The sequence below is a fragment of the Pocillopora verrucosa genome, chromosome 8 (assembly GCF_036669915.1).
Source record: "Pocillopora verrucosa isolate sample1 chromosome 8, ASM3666991v2, whole genome shotgun sequence".
NCBI classification, from domain to species: domain Eukaryota; kingdom Metazoa; phylum Cnidaria; class Anthozoa; order Scleractinia; family Pocilloporidae; genus Pocillopora; species Pocillopora verrucosa.
Window position 1 is genome coordinate 3,931,782 of NC_089319.1, and position 24,099 is coordinate 3,955,880.

General features: G+C 37.2%; 3 protein-coding genes across 3 annotated transcripts; 2 read left to right on the forward strand and 1 right to left on the reverse strand.

The window, feature by feature from the left end:
- Nucleotides 1–93: 93 nt before the first annotated feature.
- On the reverse strand, nt 94–7,194 carry LOC131790994 (BUB3-interacting and GLEBS motif-containing protein ZNF207). Its single transcript, XM_059108294.2, has 8 exons — nt 7,041–7,194; nt 6,255–6,520; nt 4,666–4,830; nt 4,300–4,363; nt 3,933–4,077; nt 2,934–3,051; nt 2,641–2,753; nt 94–2,352 (listed from the first exon to the last, which is right to left on the reverse strand). The coding sequence occupies exons 1-8, from the start codon at nt 7,079–7,081 to the stop codon at nt 1,819–1,821; spliced, it is 1,446 nt and encodes a 481-aa protein (XP_058964277.1). The 5' UTR covers nt 7,082–7,194; the 3' UTR covers nt 94–1,818.
- A 30-nt stretch (nt 7,195–7,224) lies between these two features.
- On the forward strand, nt 7,225–10,490 carry LOC131790996 (centromere protein X). Its single transcript, XM_059108298.2, has 6 exons — nt 7,225–7,342; nt 7,694–7,748; nt 8,724–8,777; nt 9,180–9,211; nt 9,740–9,796; nt 10,232–10,490. Exons 1-6 carry the CDS (start codon nt 7,319–7,321, stop codon nt 10,244–10,246), a joined length of 237 nt encoding a protein of 78 aa, XP_058964281.1. The 5' UTR covers nt 7,225–7,318; the 3' UTR covers nt 10,247–10,490.
- A 5,789-nt stretch (nt 10,491–16,279) lies between these two features.
- On the forward strand, nt 16,280–24,083 carry LOC131791088 (uncharacterized). Its single transcript, XM_059108406.2, has 8 exons — nt 16,280–16,409; nt 16,699–16,741; nt 18,184–18,417; nt 19,031–20,550; nt 20,838–20,969; nt 21,381–21,512; nt 21,796–22,002; nt 22,598–24,083. The coding sequence occupies exons 1-8, from the start codon at nt 16,347–16,349 to the stop codon at nt 22,955–22,957; spliced, it is 2,691 nt and encodes an 896-aa protein (XP_058964389.2). The 5' UTR covers nt 16,280–16,346; the 3' UTR covers nt 22,958–24,083.
- The last annotated feature ends 16 nt before the right edge of the window (nt 24,084–24,099 follow it).

Here is a 24,099-nt window from a genome sequence, read left to right on the forward strand (position 1 = left end):
TGCCTGTGAGAGTCGATAGAAAAAAATGGGAAAAAAACACAAAAATAACAAATAAACAGGCATAAATACAGAAGTAAACAACAAAACAGCAAGTAAACTTTCCACTCTTTTATTTTAATAATTTAGACAATTCTAATCTAAAATGAAAAACTTCAAGATAGCCAAACCTGAAAAACGTGGTCCTACCTTTCCACCAGTAATTTGAATATGGTTGGAAATTTCCGCCAGAGTAAGCTAAGTGCACATGAATTATTAAATCACCAACCCTACCTTGCAATGTGCACTTCTGTAATAATTCTTAAGTATGTAAGAAATCACTAGGTACTTAGATATGACCTTAGCAGCTAAGATGTGAAGAAATCTAATGTGACCTATTGGAAACTCCAGAAGATTTACTTGATTTGCATCCTAACATGTTTTCTAACTGCCGAACAGAGAGACATTTCTTATGAACTAACAAATCAGTGGAATTAGAGTTGAAGGTGGGGGCAGGAGGGGAACTTACAACTTCTGAAGCTTTCAAGAGATCACTGGCACATCCAAATACAAATTATATGATGGACAACACTAAATCAAACAAAAAAGTTTTCAAAATAACTTAATATTTTGTAACTTACAAGTCAAGTTCCGCTCGTAAGAGCAATTGTTTAGTCAAACAGAATCTACAAACCGCACCTACCTTACTATCTTCCAAAATTTTGCTATGCTCTTAAGAGTCACTTTTATTTAATTAATGTTTAACATCTACATGAACAGTTATATGTAGAAACATTACATTGGTACAGAAAGTGCAAGAGTCCTCACTTAGATAATTGCTTTAATTTTTCTGTAACTCCAAAGACAGTTTGAATCAGACTAAATAAAACAAAGCTGTAGATTTATTTTTTGTTTTTGAAACTTAATGGAGAATCAAATGTTGATTTTTTTTCCTTATAACCACAACTAATATGCATATAAGCATGAGATTTGATTCAGGTACAATTTTAACATTTCTAAACTGGCCTCATAACACAAATATGATTCTACTTAAATCAAATCATGCTGCTAACCTACCCCTAGCCAAGACAAGGAGAAAAAACAAGAAAAGAGATATGAATACTTAAATGATATTTTAAAATCCTTTATTGCACCTACCTTTTTGTACAGAATCTGAGAGCAAAGTTTAATTAATAATGTAAATAAACAAACATTTCATTATATCTACTCTACATTCTGAGAGATAATAATTTGGATCATTACAGAGCATTCTTAGGAGAGAAAATGTTTCATATCAAAAGAGGATACATGGAAAAAATATTTTACTGTGCTCAATAAGAATTTGACAGAAATGCCAGATGAAAAAGGAAACAATAAAAGTGAAGCTCCACTTGTTTAGTTTAACACAGCTCTGTTAGTTTTAGAAACATAAAATCCTTTTCCTTTGTTTCAGATTTTACTGCTGTCTCTTTTAATTTCTGAATGTGCATTGATGCTCAATAAACTACTGCAAAGAAATCTGTTAGAATTTACTTACGTAAAAATAGACTCACCTTGTGACCACTCCAGAACAATAGACACCAATTCAAGTGAAATGATTAAATTGGAACACATGCTGATAATTTGATTTGTGTCATACTAGGTAAATCAGAAAAAAATGACTGCAGACAATGCTTTCAACATCTGAGTCTTGATAACGTAAGCATGGGGTCAGAAAATGACTAACTATATGAATGAATAACTATACAAAAACAAGTAGTATGATATGCCATGCAGCTATCCCTCAGATGAAACATTTATCTGGCATTTCTGAAAAATCCTAGTTGAATTAATTTTACAATCTTAAAATCGTCTAGGTGCACCCATAGGTAATCTCATAGGTGGCCTACCGCCAGGGTGTGGCCCAAGAAGTCCTGGTCCTCCTCTTGGGGGAGGTCCACGAGGAGGCCCTCCTGGGCCAGGAGGTGCCCCCATGAGAGATGGTGGTCCTGAGAAGTTGCCAGGTGGACCAAGCCTTGGTGGCATCCCTGGTGGCATTCCTTGTTGATGTGGTGGTGGCCCAGGCATGTGGGGTGGAAATCCAGGTGGCCGCATTCCAGGTGGGCCCATTCCAGGGCCCCTGGGAATGGGTCCTCCTGGCCCTCCATGTATAGGTCCTCCCTGAGAAGGCCCTCCTTGTGGTGGCCCTGTGGGTGCTGATGACATGGAAATAGGGGGTTGTGGCAAGTTGGCCATCAGAGGCATTGGAGCAATGCTTGGATGACTTCCAGGTGCCTGCATCTGCATAGGAGGGGCACTAACCATAGTAACAGGGTTAGATGATGGGAGACTGGGTGTCTTTGGTGCATATTTAGGATGTGATGCCCGTCGTTCTTCCTGTAATAGGAATGTTGAAACAGGTTCAGTTTAAACTCCCCTCATTTGCTCACTGCTTCAGTTTTTAAGTAAGTGGTGCTGGATATCAACTTTTGCAGATGATCTGCACCATCTGGAAACAAACTGGTGAAGTTTACAATTGCTGCAAGCCTCTAGTTACAACCCTACTTATTGGTAATTTGTGAAACAAAATTTGACGTCTTCCTCTTAAGAAGAACAAGTGGTTATCAAAACACTGGCTAGCCAAGAACAAACAAAGGAAAGCATGTTTTAAGGTTTCTCTCCTACCAGTGAAATATCTTCATCAGGATGAACCAAACGGCTTGTTGCTCCTGGTGCAACTATGGTAGCAGGCTTGGTAACAACAGGAGCAGAAGTAGGAGGTGGTACAACTGGTTTACCTGAAGAGTAAACTTAATCAGCTTTGGTCATTTAAGTCACATTACTTAAGTTTAAAATGACAACTTTCTTTTAATCTAGTCACACTTGACAGCTGTCTCAAGCTAAGTAGATACCTCAAGTTTCCACCAACCAAGAAATACTTCTCAGTAAGAAGAAAAAAATGACACTCAAATACTTACCAGTTGATGTGACTGGTGGGCTTTGATAACTCGTGGCTGTGGCCGTTGAAAGAAGTGGTTTGAAGTCAGCACCCACAGGGCCAGATGAAGCACTGGATTTTGCAGCTCCATTTACATTCTTATCAGAGAAAAAAATAAAGAGGATAATGTTTTCAAAAAGATTTAGAGAGAGAGCCTTATTAAATTGTATAGGAATGAGCTGTACCAACAAAAGTACTAGTAGATAGTAGGTTTGTAAGATACAGGTCATGGAAGAAAAAAGGACAAAGCCATGGTAGAGAGGAACCATTCAGTAGGGGAAAATGAAACAGCTACTGATCAACAAATTGATGAAATAACAAAAAGTTGTACTTCCTTTTGAAAGTGTTACATCATTTTTTAAAGTATGCATTTGAAGAAAACAAAATGTTGGAAATTTAACTCACTCACTCTGACCAGTAGTAAAACAAGTAATCCTTTTCTGCATTTTGGATGGACCTACTGATGTTGCATGTTCCATGCAACAACAGAATTGTTAAATAATAAGGATCCCATTTTCTTTGACATTTCTGAGAATAAGGGGTACTGTGTTATACATGACACTACATGTACTCAGATAGATAATTGCTTTTGATTTCTCTTCAAATCTGAAGAATATTTGAAACAAACAGAAAAACAATTTCCTTTTTTTTTTATTTTGAGGAAACCAATAGAGAACTTAAAATTGATACTTCTTACTGTAGCCACATATAATTTAAGACTCTTGTCACCAATGAGTTAAAGATTTGATTCAGGTACAATTTTTTTAAATTGGTATCTTGACATGAAAATGATTACTGGTATGTTTGAATCATATCTCCTTTAGACATGGGTCTTAATTTCATCCATTAGTGCAAACTTGTGAGAGTTTACTTCTACAAATGCACTAGTAGTACTAAAGACTACAAGTTATGTTCATGTACTTACTGTTAGAGAAGGGAAAGGAGACAATCCCTGTTGGAAGGAAAAAAATTAACTTACCTGTGCAGCAGGGAAGAGGGGTTTGGTATTGGGTACCTGAGGCCCAATAACAGGACCTTTTTGAAGTTGAGGTTGACCAGGGGCAGTAGCTGTGCTGGTTGGTGGGACAGTGTTTGGGGGCACTCCGTGTGGTGGGATTGGCATACTTCAGGAAAGAAAATAAAGGAAAATGCTAAGGCTGCATGCCACAGCTCAATGTTGAACAAACAGTTAAAAAAAATGATTGAAATGTTTACATTTACTAAATTATAATTTTCAGTTTCTCCCTAGAATTGACTAGTCGGTGTCACTTAGTGTTAGACCATAATGCATAGCTAATACATTGAATAAAGTTACTTCAAAACCAGAATAACATGTAACAACATACCCAGGAATCTGCATGTGAACAGGAAGCTGACCTGGAAATGCGACAGGTGGCATGTGTGGTGCACCTGCAGTTGAAACAAAAGAACTTCATCAAGGTTATGGTCTCCGACACCCTGTTATACGACCAACCTTTCTTGTGTAAACACTTTTTGTCCTAAATAGAGGCCCAGTAATTTAATTGCCCATCAACTTGAATAACTGGCTTTCTGTGTTATGATTGCAACACTTCACAATTGAATCTTGAACACTAATTATCCACTCATATAATTTAATTAAAATACTTGAGATTGAATACACATTCTATTATTAAGTGATACTCCTTGATCTAAATATTTCCCAGATGCTAAATCCTCTACAATTTCTTTACCTGGCATTGGCTGAACAAAGGGCATTTGAGGGAAGCCTGGAGGAACTGGCATTCCCGGCACAGGCATCATAGGCATCATTGGTATGGCCCCAGGTACAGCTGCAGGCATTGCTGAAGTTTGTGGCTGATTCTCAGTCTTGGCTTTCTTTTTCTCTGGTTCATCATCTACAACATAACAAAACTAAATTAAGACATCCAATTAACTAGGCACCTATCCAGTTGGAGCAATAAGATCTTTATCACTTTGTAGTGTAAAAACTGGAGTAACCTCTAGCTGGGTAGGTCACTGGTGCCTAACACTGGCTAGACTTTAAATACATTCCTAGTCACCTGAAAAAATTGGTAATGGAGTAAAGATCCTGTTCAGCACTGACATGGAATAATCAGGGGTTAGAATCAAAATAGAAAAAATCTGCTTGTTGCTGAATGTTGACAATGCCATCATAACATTTAGTGAAAACTGTCCAAATGAAGGATCACTGACAGACTACAGGGCTATTGAGAGTCCCACTGCACTACAGTATTTGAAGAATGAGGAATAACACCCTTGGAACCATTGTAATTGAATGAGAACTAAATGCAAGTGATCCATTATTCTTTGATTTAAATTAAGCACTATAGGAAAATACAACTGAGAGTTTTCTTCCCTTCTCTCTAGACAAGTATTCTTTGGTTTCTACACAGTGTGTCAGGGCGTGAAATTGCGCCTAATACAGGCGCCAATGCGCCTAAATTTTTCACTTTGGCGACCAAATCCTGAAAGTTAGTCGCCAAATTGGCGACTAGAACGTTTCATCATAACCTTACCAAGAGATATAGTGAATTAAAAAGATTTGCAAAGATAAATCCGCGGCAAACATCCTCGTTAAGTTTGTTTCCAAAACGTAGCACATGCATCTCGATCGATAACTAGACGCCATCTTGGATTTAGATGAGCCCAAACGTTGTATATCATCTATCCTAGTGTCCACTTTGTAGCACGTTAAAGATCTTTTCCCTAACTTAATTTTGGAGGGTCTATCTAGAACGTTGACAGCATAAAGAAAGATTTTGTTTGTCTTTGAAAATGGCGTCCAACTGTTTTTGAATTGGCTACCACTTTGAAGAATTTAGGAGCCAAGTGGCTATCAGAAAAAAAAGTTAATTTCACGCCCTGTGTGTACAAATCATTCACAGAGACAGATGTTTTTTTTGCTCTGTAGCAAGCACAGTACAAAGAAAAAATGTTAAGTTCCCGAGATCAGACCCTTGGATCTGACCCTTTTGTTCTACCAATGAGCCACAAGACTCTCTTAACCCTTTAACTCCCGTGAGTGACCGAAACAGAATTTCTCCTTACTATATCGATACAGTATCATGCAGACAAATGATGAGAATAAAGAAAAATATTGAGTGTGGGATTACTTGTTGATCTGATAGCAAATTCTCCAAACTAACATAATGAGAATCGTTAGGCAGACAGTAGGAGAATTACTAATGAGATCTTGGGAGTTAAAGGGTTTAGTGAGCTTAGCAATCACAGTGTTCATGCAAGTATCCTGCCAACTTCTACCCCATTCTTTTCCCACCTCTTTTAAAAGTTCACTTACCATCACCAGCATTTCCCCCCTTCTGTTGACGTTCTTTCAAGTCTTTCTCTGGAATACCCTCCATGCCATAGATCTCTATTTCTGGGTCTCCTCTGTTTGGTACAGAGTTGGGAATAGTACTTATAGTTTCTTTGTGAACTTGCATGCAGTGGATTGCCAACCCTGGGCCTGTGTATAACTTCTTGTGACAAATAGGACATTTGAAATGTTTGGCCTTCTGATGCTGGATTAATATTTTTTCTTCATCAAAGTCACGATTACAATACCTTTAGTGTAGTCAAGGTGTTCACAAAAATTTTGAAAATAACACAAGGTGCATCCACCCACAACATGACAGCATAAAAATACTTCTATGGTAACAACTGAATGTGGCAGTACAGTTTCCGTAAATCTATCACGTCATGCTGCTTTTAACTTCCGAGTAGAAACGCTTCAGTTTACCTTATTATATACCTTTCAAACACAAGAAAAATAATTTTAAATTATGCAGACTCTTATGAATGTTAAAAAAATTGACTGATCAAATTGTTCCTTCTTGAAGAAGAATAACAGCTACCTAGCTAAAATTTCAGCAGTTACATAGCTAGGGAGAAAATCTCGAATTCGATTCGCTTTTCACGGGATTTAAGCTTTATTCCTCGGAAAAAAATGTGAGGAACGACGTAATTGAACTTCAAAACTGCCAGCCAGCCGGCTGGATATTTCAAGTTTAAGTCTGAACAATTTGCTTTGTAACCCAAACAATTTTTACAATCACATGAACATAAGTAAAGTGTTAAAGGATACCAGCACCAGGGCTTTGTAGCCTTCTTCTTTTTACGTCCCATGACAGAAGTGACTTCGACGACGGCGAATAATTTAACCACAATTTAACAAAACGCTATCCAACGTGGTGTGTTCCTCTGTCCAGCAATGGCTCTCGGTAACATTGAAGTCCCGGATGACGGGTATAGAGGAATTCTGGGATAACATTGGTCGTTGGCGGCAAAAATAAACAAAGCGAGGTCTGTTGAATAATCTGCCACAAGTTTAGTGCCATTTTTTGGCCAAAAAGAAACTAAAGAATGGACGATCCACCATTTAAATTGGTACGTTGAATAACAGAGAAATGATTTCTTTCCATAAAAGAATTGTAAAAGAGAATTCTGAGGAAATACGTCTAGACTGCTTCTGAAATACATGAAATAATCTGGGTAAAATTTCCGCACAGCCCCATACTTCATTATGCATTCAGTTCTTGGATAGAGAAAACAGTGACAAAAACAATACATTGCCATTGGGAAAACAGATTTGCTTTAGAATAGTATGGGGCTGTGCAGAAATTTTACCATAACCTGTTCTAATTTGTTAGAGTATCTTGTGTGAATTAAGATCTCCTTTTTCTCCAGCTCATGCATCTGTTTTTATTTAAGATTTTACGAGTTTTTCTTTTATTACAGGAAACAGTGAACAAGCTATTGCAGCAGTTTTTTCGCGACAAACAGAAGACAAAATGTAAGTTTTAAATTCGAGATACTACACGCACACGAAGACTGGGTCGAGGAGTTGTGGGTAGTGAGTAAGGAAGAGGGATGAATCAGTATTGCATTACCAAACAATTATTATTTACTGAGCTAAAACAAGAGTGAAACAAATGGCAAGCAAAGTTTCAGCTAGCTCCAGCTCTGTTCCTTAAGCCAGAGTTGCATTTGAAATTACGCCATACCCCTCTCCACTGATGCAGACTCCATATTAGACCTACCAGTTTCTAAATGTCTCATACAAAGCATCTATCAAAAGGCTAAAACAAGTAGTCAAGAAATATTGATATTTGCTGATGATTAAAATTAGTCTTGGGAAAAAAAAAATCTTGAAAATCTCTTACAAAACCCTTCATACCTTTATCCCCAGTCAAGAGGTACTAAAAACCTGAGAGAAATAAAATTTCAACAGAGTTATTTTATACTTACAATTCTTCATTAACAGCCACTTTCTCACAATGTCTGCTCTACAACAGTTAAGATGGCTGGTATGCAGAAGTTTGCCTGCAAACTGTTACTTTGAAAAATTGTCATAAGTAACATGAGAAGGAATTACTGTCAGCTAGTAAAACAAATAGGGTTGCATGTATAACTGCCTTGTGAGTGCCAGACCATTACAATATAGTGATATTAAGCAAAGGGAAGAGTTAATTCCTTACACAGCTGAGATTTTATACATAGTGGGTTGACCCTGCACAGTAATTTGACTGGTGTTCTTTATTCCAGTAACCAGTTTAAACTCCTGGCTGATACTTGGAAATGAGAGTGGCACCATTAGAAATAACTGTCAGACACAAGAACATCTAACACTGATCTAGCTAAAGACCTGAACTCTGACCTTTAACTCATGAGAGCAGTTGGTTAACTACTAGACCACCTCATTTCCAATATGGTTGATAGCTGCATACTGCACTGATACTTGAATTAAAACATAATTTGTAATTCACAGGTAATGGAGATGCCCTAAAGCTAATGGCAGAATTGTTAAGGATCTTTGTTGCAGGTAAAAATGCTTTACATAAAGGCGTCACTTAAAAAGTGTGTTTTGGCATTGTACATCTAGTTAAATATTAAATTAAAATCTCAATCATATTTAGACTAGTTATTTACACTTCTTTGGAATGGTTTTGGTGATTACTCAAGTATTTTCATGTTAAAGTTTGCAAGAACTCCTTACGAAGTAGAGGCCCTCTTATTTTGAACTTTGTGAGCAAAATTTCCAGTATCCTGGAAAGTCCAGTTCGTGTTTAAAACATCACCAAGAAACTACGGCTGGGCCGCATTTGCTACTTCTCTGTTCTTCCTACAAGATAAGGTTATCTGTGATATATTACAGAACAGACACAAAGTAACTAAAAATTGATTTGTCAGATATATTATAAGTGTAGTATTATTTTTTCCACAGAGGGAGCAGCCAGGGCTGGAAAACAAGCAAAGGTATTTTTTGGGTATTTTGTATTATTAACTGAGTTGATAACATAAATTAGCCTCCTTGAAGAGTTTAAAACCTGACATTTCAAGCATTAGCCCTTCCTCAGAGCAATTGGAAGATTAACATTGCTCTGATGAAGGGCTAATGTTCCAAATGTCAGTTTTTAAACTCTTTATGGTGGCCAATATACCTTATCAACTCAGTTGATAATACTAAATTACCCTGTTATACTCTCCCACCAACACAGCACCACAGTTTCTTTACAAATTTACTCCCTTTATTCAAAGGTATTTTTATATGAAAACTTAACAGGGTTATTCCTATAATTAGAAGTTAGCAAGAACATTTTACAAATGGACAAAAAGAGAATGATGGAAATACTTTCATATTAAGAATGAAGTGTAAGGAGGACTTCACCAAAACATTTAAAGTATATTTTGAAACTCTGCTCCATGTCAACCTTTTGCAATAAAAATCTTGTCTTCTAATTATCCCCAGAAAGCATTCGCTCTTTACTATTTGGCACTTTGTAGGTTGAATCCTCACCAACAGTTGAAACAGAACATTTGGAAAAGATTCTGCCCCAGCTGGTAAGAAACCTTATTAGAAGTAACAGAAGTATCACAAATTCAAATAAAATTAGAAAAAAATAGACTCGGAGATTTAACAAGAAAAATTCATCAAACCAGAATCTTAACCCTTTACACCGTAACATCAGTATGCACATTCTCCATTTTGTTATCTATACATTTCTTAAGGTGCTGACAAGGAGAATTTGTTTAACAATCAAGAACTTCTTTGGTTGGTGATCATTTCCTTCATTTGCATGATCTCAAATGAATGATTCAGCAGTATATTGTCAGGAGAAACTTGATGCTGTTCACTCCTAGGGTTTAAAGGGACTTTGGTGATGAAGAGAAGTCCAAAAAGCTTGAACTTTCTCTAACGTCTTAATCATGAAACAATCATGGAATGAAAACTTTCTCATGAGTGGGATCATTTATTGTGTTCTCTATATTTTACAGCTTCTCGACTTCTAATTTTCAACGACAACTGCTTCCTCAAAGTGAAACACAGAACATGGCTGTTTGCACCATATTTACAATATGTCTATATTTAAAAAGCCTAGGAGTGACTGAATTAATAATGGTGACATTTTCTTAAAGGACTCAAACACTATAATTTTCTCAGCAGAGATTTAATCAAGTAGGTATACAGTATATGTATATAAATATAATAAGCTCAGTTATGCATGCATTCTGATTGGTTCTCCCTTATGATCTACTGAAGGACAGATGACATCATGAAAACTTTTTTTCCATATATTTTAATTCTTTATTATATAAAACAAATAGATTCCAAGTTGCTGTGCGTCTGTTCAGTAATAGATCACAGAGGATGTCAAAATGTGGTAAGAACATCAGTGACACACTTGGCTGTGCCTTGTGTGCCACTTTTTGTTCTTACCACATTTTGATGTCATCTGTGATCTATTACCTAACAGACACACAGCAACTTGGAATCTATTTGTTAAATATATTTATACTGTATACCTACTTGATTAAATCTCTTCGCATTAGTGAATATTTGGTCTTTAAGTTTAGTAAACTACAATTTCTGTAATTTCTGGCACTGTTTAAATGTCTATAAGATAAGTTGCTAGGAAGAATTATATCATGCGCTGAATTGCACACACATTTTGACAAGTTCTTCCTTATGATCTATGGAGCACAGATGCATACATGTAGATGATTTCATCATGAACAGCAATATTACAACTCTTATTCCCCAAACACATCTGTTGTAATTGGTTGGGTTGAAGAAGAGGTAAGGATTTACCTCTAAGGTGAAAAGAAAGAAGTCACTTCTAAAGGGATGGAACAAAGTATATAGTATTTATATAGGTTAAGTTCAAGATTAACCCTTTCCCCCCTAACATCAGTATCCATATTCTCCATACTATTCACTATACATTTTCCAAGGTGCTGACAAAGAGAATTTGTTTAAGAATCAAGAGCTGCTTAAGTTGGTGATCATTCCCTCAATTCTCATGACCTTGATGTTTGATTCACTGGTGGTATTGTAAGGAGAAATTGGATGCTAGACATTCAAAGGGGGGTTGAAGGGTTAAAAGCAATGAGAGAGGTTGAGAGGGGAATTCTATTAGGGATGTGGGATGGATGCATGGGGATAAAAAAAAAAAAAAAAGCAGCTTTAAACACCAGTTGTGCTCTGAGAAGCCTGTGACAAATTGAAACTAAGGAACAGAACAAAAACTGTGTGTAACTCACAACTGGAGGATATACAAATTTAGAATTTGTTTTGATTTTAATTCCTTTTGTTATCCTACGCAACTTCACAACCTTAAAGGAGGAGGAGATAAATAAAATGTGATGTGAGATAAATAAACTATAAGAAGCAGGGTAAATTGGTTCGTGGATACATGATTGATCATAACACGATAAAAAGTAATGATATACTTCAGAATTATAAGTTTCTACAAACACTGTAAAAGACCTTCGAATTCTTGAAGTGTGTCACTGTTCTTTTCATCTCAAGACCTCAGATTGATTACCGCGTCTGCTCGTCTTTACCACTTGACTTTTTCCATTAATGACTGTTTTCGAACGGCTGCGGTAAGGGAAATTGGACAACATCCAGTGATCTTGCCGAAGTGACAGAACTGATTCTTGCCCAATATACATGGAAGGCGAAAGGCCAATCTGAGATTGTTGTTGAACAACGGAATTTAAGTAATGCTCTTCCTCGTGGTTTAAATACTAAGATATTGGTTTTCCCACCCTCGATTATTAAATGCTCAAATCTGCTGCGTGAAAACTGACAAGCCCTAATGGAAGGACCGCGCCATTTTGGCCAAGACTACAGCTCTATAAATTCTAAGAATTGACATGTTCCATTGCGGACGAGCCAGTGTCGTGGCAATGTTGTGTGCGTTTGAAAGCGTTGTGAGGTGTTGCAGCTAGAGGCCGAAATCCCCGCAGCCTGCCAGCTATTTAAGGAGCGTCTGTCTCGATGTCGTGACATTCTTGGCACTTTCTGAGCAACTTCGTCAGTCCAAATATGGTCATGAAAGATAACAGGAAGTCGAAGTCCTCAGTATCAATTTTAACAAGAACCTTGACCTTTCCTTACCCATCACCTCTTATTCGATTAGTACTTTTATATTTATTAGTGCTATATTTTACAAGCAAAATTGATATCAAAGGGCTGATTGGTTTACATGTGTTTGAATTTTCCGTGGGTTTTGCATGGGACCTACTAAGCTACGAGAAGGAAAATCAAACCAACTTGTATCTTTCGTTTTCGCAATCCTCTTTCTACCAGTCCCTTTTACATGAACCGACACGTTAAAACGGCTCAGAAGGCTTTGAGTGAGACACATCTTTGCTTACAAGAATTTTGCGCAGAATTTTTTTTTTCGCTTAAAGTAATCGAGTATTTGGAAGTTCAGTGCCATGATCACGCCACCGGATGTATTTGAGTCCTATCAGCAGTCAACGCACTTCGGAATCTATTAATCACCCGTTTGTTTGCTTGTTTGAAGATCTCGTTTTCTTTGTTTGGCAAAAGTTTGTTTTTAGTCAATGGTGATAATAGGAATGTTTGCCATCCAAGAAAGAGAAAGTCTGTCGTGTATTCCAGTTACAGATAGTTCTTCTTAGAAGCTTGCGATTCCATGTAAGTCACGCGATTGGTTATTCCTGGTTGTAGATCTCTGATGTGGAAATTATTAAGCTGATATCTTTCGCGGAAATCTGGTTTCCTTTGCTTGAGCTTATGTGTACCGGAGCCCTTTCGATCGTAAAACTAACATTCCACCCTTTATGTTGCCCTTTTTGAAACGTTATCTTGGAATGTTCAAATAAGTGGGCTAAATTACGTCCAAGCGTCGGTCACCTTTCGTTTTACTTCAGACGTTTTCAGTTATTTAGGTGATGTTATCACGGGCCGTCAGAAAACCCCAGCATTAATGGCAATGCCGTTGGTAACGTGTAAAAGAAAAACAAAAGATAAAATGAGTAGAGAAACAGTTCTGCAAGTGCGTTTTCAAATTTGAATATTTTCTAACCGCCCTCATTAAAACTGCCCCGTAAACTCATCAACTGTCACCTACTGTGAAAACGGAATACCCTCCGGTAAAGTTTCTGCGCCCGTCACCTTCACGACGTTTGGCTTCATCAGTGGAATATAACACTACCGCGAAATTCTTAGAGAACTAAAAATTCATTAAGCTGTACGGGGATACTGTAGAACGCTACCATTTGATTTATTCTATATTTATCTTAAGCTGGGAGAAGTCAGGAAATTTTAACAGCGGATGTCTGTAGTCAACAATGGATTAAGAATGTTACAAAGAGTACGGAATTCGATCGAAGTTAAGTGAAGGGTCAAACGGTCAGAATCACGTGTTGGGCAAATATGTCATTCAGGCTATTTTAGGACAAATACGTACAGGAAACTATATGGGGAAACGAATTCTTTTTATTTTAACAAAGAATATCTCTATTTTGAAGAAAGGATACGTATTTAAAAAATTTATGATCACTAACGATGGTTTTCTTTATCATTATAATTTATTATGTAAATTCACGACGACTTTACGTTTCAGTCGTGCGAATATAACCAAGAGATACTTTTCGGTTTCGACTGGAAAAGGAAAGTTTTTGAAGGAAACTTCAGCACTGACTTACTAGTTTGAGAAGCAATAGAAAGCGTTGAATATTTGTCAAAGAAGAAAGGCGAAAAGAAAATCTGATCGTACTATATAAAAAGGGAGTTATCCCCTTTTTGATTTCGTTTCAAATGCCATACCAAAAATGCCATGTAAAACGCCTCCTTGCGGAAATCTTATTCAGGTGTTGAATTAAATTGTATCGCTCTGTATATCTACAAGTGTGTACGTGACCGAGATTAAATCAGTAAAAGACGGTCAATATGGCCTTTTGATGGGCTGAAAATTAAACAGGATTACGACCGAGCCCCTCAAAATAAGGTCTTTTCATAGATCGAGAAAAAATTCATGTAAGAACATCCTAAAAGTTTTAAAGTTTTGTCTTAAGTTCGTGAAGTTTACGTTTACTTCGGCTCAGGGTTAGACCCTTCACCAATTAAATCATGATCAGATTGTCTCTCAAAATTGCACATATCCTCTAACAGTTAGTTCTATGAAAGATTGTAATTCGTTTCTAACTCAAGTGAAAAGCTAGTTCTGTCCATTATGATCTAGTCTTAAAGTGACTGTTGCCCGATGGTGTATGTTTTTTTTTGCTCTCAAAAGGAGGAGTCGGTTGGAAACACATTGTGCTTGTTTTGTTCTGTTGTCTACCTTTGGTCCGTTGAGATAAGAGGGGTGCTTTTAGATCGTCTAGGTACCGAGTAAACCACAAAAAATTTGAATGAATTTTTATGGTAAAGCACTGAATTTAACAGCGACCGATCTTCCGCGTATGTGACCTTGTATCTATCTTAATAGGCACGGCTATTTAAATCACGCATCGATTGGGAGCGATCTGACCGGATGCCGTTCATATCTCTACAGAATTCGCAGTTGCTTAAGGCGCAGCTTAGGGAAAGTTTTGTTTTTTCAGTGCATCCAATATACTTTATGAATACATTTGAAAAATGTTCGCATTAATTTGAGTAAATACGCGCCTTTTCCGTTACATTTTCGGCTTTGCCCTTTCTTGTTAGTTAAGAGGTCAGTGCTAAGGGAAAAACTCGGATGGTTTTTTATGTTTCCTTTCAATGTTACACGTGCATGTTGCGAAAACTGTCGGAAAGTGAATAACAACAGGAACTCGCAGCTAAAAGCGGCGGGAACTTCATCTTATCCTGCCCTTGTATGCCCTCGAGCGTGTTCAGTGTTACCTATTCAGAGACTCAATAGGTACTAGATGGGAACAGCAGGTATGTGTGTGTTAAAGGTGTTAACACCCACCGTGAAAAATAAGCAGTAAAGTAAAATCGGAAGGGATTCTTTTGTTCCGTTTAACACAAGGAAGTTTTTCATTCCTCACTCGTTCCGGAAAAACTGTGATTGAGTTTTCACACGGTCCCTAACGATGAACTTCAAATAACCGAGAAATGATTGTCTATACACTCCTGGGGCGCACACCTTATGAATAAATATTAATTTTATTACATTTATCAAAAGAAGCTTTAGATAAAACTCCTTAATTGAATAGCTTTGTTTGTCACGCAGTCTTTGATTGTCAAGCATGATTTGTAACTAGTGGAGAATGCCAGAAATTAATTGACAGAGATCTGAGGGCTACAGTTTATTGATTTCTGCCGTGTTTTTCAGCGTTTTAGAAATAACAGCCAATTGACTGACAGTCTCGCGTTACCAAATGACAGAAATTAAGTGTCTTTTCGAATCACGACATTGTATCTGTCATTTAAGCATGAGAAACTATCCGCAGTCAAAAATATTTTACCCTGCAGAATGCGAGTCGACCTTGAACTTGCCCAATCGTCACCGTTTAGACTGAGGCTGTGTTTCGCTTGGGTTCTGCCCTTTGACATGCATAAGTTTCTTCTCTGCCCAGCTTCCACTGATACACTACTTACAATCGTTATTTACGATTATCGCTTGTCGTAATTATGTTGAACATATCAATAGCTCATGGTGCTTAGTTTCTGTTCAATTCATTTGGGTATTCTTAGAATAGTTTCAGTGTCTTTAGGAGTATTTATTTTAGGACCGTCACGTGTGAGCGACTTTCAGTCATTTAATACTTCGTAGAATCTTCAAATTTCATGGCTATTGAACTTAAGAGATTATAGAACACACCTCAGCCATGTGCGTTCAGGGACTGATGCTCGCCGCTTTTTCTATTTCCTCTTTCAAAGAGGATATTTTTTAATGCTACTCCCTTAGGCAGTTTTATACGAAAAGCACCATATATAAATTACCTCCATATGATTACAAGATTTCGTAATATTTTCATTTCTGCACTGGTTGTGGTTGTATTCACCGGGACTCCCCCGCCCAATACGTAAGCGTGACGTATCAATGACGTCAATTGCTCTACTTCCTTCTAAATTAGGATTTTAAAAACCTTCGCTCCGCGCTATTTTGGCGCTCAGTTTATCAGTCTTCGGTGCCAACTCGCCATCATGTCAACTTCAAACGAGCCTCCTGTTAAAGTACAAGTTCTGTACCTTGTGAGAAGAAAAAAGGTAAGCCGTTTACTGACGATGTTTCACTTGCATTTTGCGCTTCTTTGGCTCTCGAAATTGGTATCACTAGCAACCCGTCCCTTCTCACACAACTCTTATCTGGAGAAGTTTACGGTGAACGTAAACTGAATGATGTATAGAAAGATGCATTTAACCCAAGGTTTTAATCTCAAGAAGATCAACGAGCTTTCATCTGACTACCGTTAATTATCGTTGGTCAGCCGCGTTTGCCGATTGTTTATCTTTGTACTAATTCTAGACGACGTTTGCTTTTTCTCGTTATGAACAGTGGGAAACAAAAGACGTTAGCGTGAGTGGATTCGACGGAAAATGTAAGTGTTCCCTTCTTCCTTATATTTATCTCCATATGGAGTACATATGCTTCATGGACACGGTTTCAATTCAACGCCACAACCAAATTAGTACGCCTTGGTTCGATGAGTGGTAATTGTTTTTGGGATCGCCCACTCTCTTATCAACGGCAATGACAACAAGTTATTTATAAACATCTCACAGTTGGAAATAAGAGCGAAAGAAATTTTTGACCACAAGTTGCCTTTTGAAATCGGCGATTCGCGTTTAGATTAAGTACGATCTTTGAAGTGCGAAGCATTTCATTTTGATTTTGTCAATCAAGTTAATTCTAGCGATCGAAATGACACCTGCAAGAACTTGCTCAATGGTTTTGCGATTGAGAAACTATACACAGTTCAGAAAGTGGTGGGATTGCTTGTTATGATGTTGTCTGTGCCCCACTCACCCCCGGCCCACAGACTGTTTCACCTGGCTGTTTGTAGCTTCTTTTCTCACAAGTAACCAAGTAAAATGAACAGAAAGTCAGACAAAGAGTACCTTAGAAGTGAAGATGGTTCATTTTGAGCCTCATTTTAAGATGGAATTTCTTGCAAGAGGCAGAATGATATACCCATGAGATAAATCTTAAGTTTCCAAAGTGGTGCTAAATGTCATGATCCTCTAACTATTTTGAACTACCTTAAAGCTTCATGAGGTAAGTGACATAAATAACCAAAATGCTGCAACACGCATGGCATTAAGATACTGTAACAGGTCTTGATCTGCTACAAACTGCTCTGTGTGCTTCACTTCCTAGTCAAGTTACTGTAAGATATTTCATTACTGTGATGAAAGCACAAATTGATAGAAATTTGACTTGTCATGGATTCAAAATTCTGAATGCCATAATCTGTCACCCACTAAAAAATATTCCATTTTTAGTCATAGTCTTAAGTCATAGTCAAAACTCCTTCTTCATTTTTTGATCATTGCATTCAGACTTTATTTGGTTCCAACAAAATTCATCTGTAGTTTGTATTGATACTTATAATTTGTTCAACAATCAAGAGCCACTCTTTTGAATGATAATATCCCTATTCCCTTAGTCTTAATGTTTGTTTTAGCAATGATACTTCAAGAGAGGATATGATGCCAATCATTGTTGGCGATTAAAGGATTAAGATTATGCCTAGATAGCAGGGAGGAAAATTTGAGGAAATAGTTGTGATCAGGAGGGTATTGATCTGATCTAATTCCAAATTCTCTGAACTTACCTACAAAGAAGTGTATAGAAACTTTCACAGAGAGTGTCCACCATGATCTTAGGAATGAGGAGGACAGAAAGAAGCCCCTACAGGGGCTTATTTGAATTGCTATGGTGTTACAGAAATCAATAACAGCCACATTTGTTTTTTAATCTTGCTTAGGATTAGTGTGATTAACAATAATTTGAATATTTAACATGCCTTTTGCTCATCAGGTCAAATAAAAGTTGAATCAACAGCAAGGAAAATCTTGCGACAGAAAACGATGGAAATTGAAGTGTCAGGGAACAACTTCTGTGTGGTAGAGATGGGTACAGCAGGTTGTCATAGCAATGTGATTGGACTTTTATGTATGAAACGGGACTCCAAAATACAAGGGCATTTCTTTAAGTCCCAACACAAGGAAATACTCAACAACTTGATGACCATACTCAGAGAGTGCTGTAGAGGTGAGAGAAGTGTTTTGTTCATGATTTAAGTTGCCAATTGCTATTGAAAGAATTAACAACATTGATGTGAGACATCACTTGCTTGAAACACTTTCAGCAGCTATTTATTGTGACCAGTTTTGAGAGATAATTTTTCTTTTTGCCATTTTCAAAAGTAATAATTTTCCTAAATGTTGATTGATTTTAACTCAAATAATAAAACAAGTGGGAAGATATCTGACATGGCCTATGAATAAGAAAACAAAAATGGTGAGAAACTTTTTTTACATCCATATCTCATTTTGAATTTAAATTTCTGCAATTTATTGAGTATCATTATTTGTGCAAACAAAGAGCCTTGGATAATCCTGACATATTTACTTATAATCTAGATAGAATTTGTGGATCACCAGAGCCAATAACTGACATTTTTAGAGTCAGGCAAGGATAGTATTGCTTTAGCATATTCAGTCACTTCCCACCTTAACTAAGGAGACAGTTAAACAATCAAACACCTGTTGTGATAAGGTTATTATTCAAACTTGTGCCTAGTTGAATACTTAATGGTGGTACTTGATAGTTGCACCTGTCTTGTGAGACTTTGTCATTAATTTGTTTGTGTGTTAATTTGTAGTTGATTCATTTGATGTGAACTTGGATGAAGACCTGAACTGTTTCCCTTCTCAGTCAACCAAAGCCCAACTTCATGTCTTCCATGACAAGATCTGTTTGTCATCAAACTCTGGTTATGATTTCAAAATCTTGTGTGAATATCCATTGAATTCCCTTTCAAACTGGCAACAAGACCCAACAAACGTGACACTGACCATAGTGCACAAAGGCAAAGAAGAAAAGCTGCTTTTAAAGACTGACAAAGGAAGGGGTATTTGTGCAAAGTTATCCTCATCTGTTCAAGAAGGATATCAAGGAGTACAACAATGTGACGGCAATTCCAATATTATCACAATACCTTCAAGGATAAGCAAAAGTTGTGAAATTTTGGATCACCTGCATCGTCGTACCAGACCAAAAGCAAATTCAATGTTATCCTCAAAGAGAAAACCAAAACCAAAGTCCCAACTTACCCCTGAACTGAGCATGGACACCAAAGATTTTAAACAGAACTACCCTGATCCATGTTTTGCTGGCACTGGACCTTTTGAAAGTAATGTGACTGTAGAAAGCAAGGTGAAACTTACAGCTCTCGAGATTTGTGATGAAACAAATGGTCAGAACAGCTGTTCATCACCCAGTGATGTACACGACAGTGTGACTCTACAACCTTCTCCCCCTCCAATTCCACAAAGGCAAGCCAAACAAAATTCAGCAAAGGGTGGTGAATCTCTCCCAAGAGCATACACATTACCACCCAGCTTTCGGATTGTGTCCCAACTGGATGTTGGGGAAAGGAAGCACCTTAAAAGTGAGATATCATCTAAGGGAATAAAAACTGTTGAAATTAAGGAGCTCGTTCAACCAATACGTGTAGATCCTCTTTATAGAAATTTTGGAAACCATTGTGATTCATACACAGGCTTAAAGATAAATGTGGAAACAAATAAAACATCTGAATCATGTGGTGTGTGTTCACCTGAAGGAGAGGAACAGGATATTTTCAGCATGGCAGGAAGCAAGGGAGGCTCAGAACCTTGTGTGGAGGAGCCTACAGTTATGCAAAACAGGGCATCACCACAACCTTTCATGACATCAGATTCTGTTCCAAACTCCCATGCAGATAGGAAAATTCAGGATGAAGATAAAGAACAAAGTTCAGATAGCACCTGTCACTATGTGAACTTGCCTGAAGGGTCAAGACCAAGCTGTTATCTTTACATGAATCTTCCTAATTTGAAGACAGCACCCAAAGAGGCAGCTGTTTATGTTAATCATGTGTTTATGAGTCACAGTATGCAAGGGATTTATGAAAATGTCCAACAGTTTTACAATGAGAAGTTAGAAGAGTGTGGAGCTCCGCCTGTTCCTCCACCAGTGCTTAAACCTCGCCAGCCTCCTCCGAGATTACCAAAAAGGGCATGTGGAGGTGGGCAAAGAGTACAGCCAACGCCCCCCAGGAGTCCGCCACATATGGGGGCTCCTCATTCGCCACCTCCACCCCGTCCACCCAAAAAACATGGGGGCGTTTCAAAGATGCTGGTATGTTTATGTATATTTATTCATCCATTTTGTTAAATATTTAGCCACTGTGGGCATAAGGTTCTCTGTTTCTCCATGAGGTGAGAGAATCTAGCTGTGGAAATTGGAAGGTGTGAAGAAGGAGTTAACATTTTTCTCACCTTACTGAGGAAAAATGCTTCTCATCTTTCTTAATTTTACTGGCAAGATGGGTTAAGTTAGATGGGGCAAGTTAGAATCTGTCTTCCTCCTTTCTGTGGTAGATATTTTGTTTCAGTGATGTAAAAAAACATTTTTGTTGGATTTAGGAAAGAGGCATTCAGCGGCAACAAGACATCCAAGTTACAATTGCAGTTTTTGCATCAAAAGCAGTAGCTGGTAGGGAGTGGTTTCTGCGCATTGTTGTGATGCAACATGACCCTGATGATTCCACATTCAAGGTAAATTATGATACCTGCTACAAATGATGTGTCAAAGTTCCACCTGGCTTTTCTCAATTCTGAGTTTTAGGTTTCCTTGCAATTTTTGCTAATACCAGAGGGGATCATCTTTAAGATGTTGATTTTTCTTACACAACCTTCCATAGCACCATTTTCTAGACCTAGAAATGCATCAGAAGTCATGAAAAATGAATAAATGTTATATGTTTGAAATTCTAAAGAAAAAATATCCTAGTTACCACATCATTCTGATTTTTCATAATCAACTCCCCAATTTATGGTCTTGGGAAACATTCAAAAGGTCCAAAGACACTGTGGTTGCTAAACATTCTAAATTCATGTCCAAAGATCTTTCCTCTCTAATGGCAATGCTTATTTAACATATATTTTCAATCTGCTTGTTCCTTAAAGATGGTGATGGATCGTGAACTTGCAAGTAACTACCGCCTCATGCAGACCCACCCATTCAGTATCTCCTCAGACATAGTCATATCACTGAAACACCAGTGCAAACAATTTAAACTTACCAGTGAAAATGCTCAAGTAAGTTTTATGATTATTACTAATGATTTACCACATATTTCCTGTTGCTGATTTTCATTCAGTTAAACCTAGTTTTAGCTAAGCATGTTTTGCTGGTGTGAAAATAAAATAACTATTAGTACTAGTCATCAAGTATTGGTTATGGAAAACTGAAAAAAAAATTTTTGGCGGAGTTACATGTGAGCTGCATTTCATTTAGGAAATAGTCCTAAAAGTCAGAACAGAATAATATTTTTATTATTTACAATATTTACTTACATTTACTTTAAATTCCTACTTACAGGAGGTTGGCTATAATATCATTAAGGACCTTTTGCATGGTTTTTGGTTTGTGATCGAGTTTCACCTCGAACACTTGAGCAGTGATGGGGAACACTTTGTGGGAAATGTCTGCGTAGAACCCAAAGATCTTCTTCCTGGTGAAAAGTGTCCTGTAAACAAAAGGGTTAATCTTGGAATTAATGAAGACTTTGAATTGAAGGTTCATCCGGTAAGTTATGATTGTATTTGTTCATTGGCACTTGCTTTTGAAATGTTTGGAAACCCACTGTTCTAGCTAATTTTTGCTTGTTATATTTATGTAAGCCTGCAGAGTACCTACATCTACTAGTCACTTGTAAAAAAATTGTGGTTTTGTGCTCCATTGTATAGTAATTGCTACCTTTAAGTTTTAGCCTTTTAACTCCTTACACGTTACCATTAGATACTCTCTACGCTGATTCTTACATTTCCTGTGGTAATGGCAAGGAGAATTTGTTTGACAATCAGGAGCCTCTTTAATTGGTGGTCTTTTCCATTATTCTAATGTGACCTTTACATTTGATTCAAGGGTAATTCTGCAAGGCAAAATTAGAAGCCATTCACTCCTAGGGGTGAAAAGGCTAAGCTTGCTAATTCTTAAGTTTCATAGGGGCAAGTTACATTTTTACCCCACGGTAAAGCATTATTGTGACAGTTCCACAGCAGGTTGTTTACTGAAAAGAGTAACAGATCATTTGTGCACAGAAACTGAAACCTTTTGAAGGCAAACAAGTTTTACAAAAGATGATCAAATATTTACCAAACATTTTGATTTTGAATTTCAGCAACGCGTTAATTGTAAACAACATGGAATTCTTCGGGGACAGGAAAACCAGACAAGCAAACATGTGATTTCTGATTATGCAAAACGGAAAAAAATGTGTGGATTGCTTGATATTTCCTCATACAAACAAAACTGGAGAGATGTTGCTGGAAAGTTGAGGTTTAGCTGGGAGGAAATAAAGGGCATCGAGGACAAAGCACATAGATGCCCCACCTTTTCACCAATGGAAGATGTTCTTACGACATGGGAACAGAGGGATCCTGAAAGCAGCTTGGAAAGACTTATCAGGGTATTAAGAGACATTGAACGATTTGATGTCATAAGTGATCTCGGTTTTCCAGTAGGCTCTGAAATTTTATGATCCATGCCACGCTGTTGCTGATTTGTGAAGAACGATGATGAGTGTTATGGGCTGGTGTACCTGAAATTTGAAACCAAGTTCACCCTTTGGTAATTAAAAGCAAAGTGAGGTCCAAGACAATTATATACTTTGTTTGTTTTTAAGTGAGAAAGAAATCACTGTTTCAATTTAATTTTATGACAGTGAAATTAACTGACTACTAAATTGAAATTGGTCTACTGCAGCCCAGTCCCAAGTAGTTCTCAAGTGTAAGGAAAGGTAGAAAAACGTAACTGAAATGACATTCTCATGCTTACATCACTGGTAAGTGCTGGGCTTAAGGACTGCTTTATTTATAGGGTATCATTAGTTTTAGTCGTATTTCTGGTGTGAAATTGAAATTAATTTTTCTAAAATGTCTCTTCATTTTTTTGATCAGTTTATGCTCCTTGATGAGTTTCCCATTTTGAATGGATTACAAAATTTTCATCTTGAAAAGTAATTTTACTTAAATTGTAATGTATCATTCAATTTTTTGGTAAAAAAAAAAAAAAAAGACAAAAAAAGGCCAGAATTCTTGGTTCTTAAAAATCAGTGCCAACATAAAACTCTTATCTCAGGGTCAGAGAAAATGGTTGAAAAACAGCCTGTTTACTGCGAACAAGTTTTAGCTCTTGGAGATGGAGGGGGCTGGGGTGGGGAGTTTTGAGACGACAGGTTTTACAGATACTTGGGTGTAGCTTTGGTATCTACCCTAATTTGGTTTTTTGGATCAGGAACTAACATGTCAAAAGGTAGAATAAACCTGCTAGGGTTTGTAATGGTCACAAAAATGCTTGTATTTGTTTACAGTTTTTATACATTTCTGTCTTTTTTTCCTAATTTTTTAAACAAATCTTCTTTGTACAAGGCATTTTCATAACTTTAATGGCAACTTGCTCTACCATTGCAGTAGGTTCCTTTAACATACAGTTTCAGTGTAATACTTTTTTGGTGTATATTTTGATGAGGTGATTGACAAAGGTAACCAACATGTAGGTTACAACATGTGCATGGCACCAAAACTAAATGTTTGTTTCTTCCTATGGGAGTTGTTATAAAGTAAAAGTTTCACTTTAAGTTTACTGAAATAAATGCATTTTTACAAAAATGTGCCTCCCCTT

What these genes read in the sequence shown, in the direction of transcription:
- LOC131790996 (XM_059108298.2), top strand. Translation starts at nt 7,319, where the DNA reads ATGGACGATCCACCATTTAAATTG. An exon ending in CGACAAACAGAAGACAAAAT is followed by an intron (nt 7,749 to 8,723) that starts GTAAGTTTTAAA and finishes TGTAATTCACAG; the next exon opens with GTAATGGAGATGCCCTAAAG. An exon ending in GTTAAGGATCTTTGTTGCAG is followed by an intron (nt 8,778 to 9,179) that starts GTAAAAATGCTT and finishes TTTTTTCCACAG; the next exon opens with AGGGAGCAGCCAGGGCTGGA.
- LOC131791088 (XM_059108406.2), top strand. Translation starts at nt 16,347, where the DNA reads ATGTCAACTTCAAACGAGCCTCCTGTTAAAGTACAAGTTCTGTACCTT. An exon ending in ACCTTGTGAGAAGAAAAAAG is followed by an intron (nt 16,410 to 16,698) that starts GTAAGCCGTTTA and finishes CGTTATGAACAG; the next exon opens with TGGGAAACAAAAGACGTTAG. An exon ending in CTGATGATTCCACATTCAAG is followed by an intron (nt 20,970 to 21,380) that starts GTAAATTATGAT and finishes TGTTCCTTAAAG; the next exon opens with ATGGTGATGGATCGTGAACT.
- LOC131790994 (XM_059108294.2), bottom strand. Translation starts at nt 7,081, where the DNA reads ATGGGACGTAAAAAGAAGAAGGCTACAAAGCCCTGGTGCTG. An exon ending in GTTCACATGCAGATTCCTGG is followed by an intron (nt 4,078 to 4,299) that starts GTATGTTGTTAC and finishes TCTTTCCTGAAG; the next exon opens with TATGCCAATCCCACCACACG. An exon ending in CCCTCTTCCCTGCTGCACAG is followed by an intron (nt 3,052 to 3,932) that starts GTAAGTTAATTT and finishes TTCTCTGATAAG; the next exon opens with AATGTAAATGGAGCTGCAAA.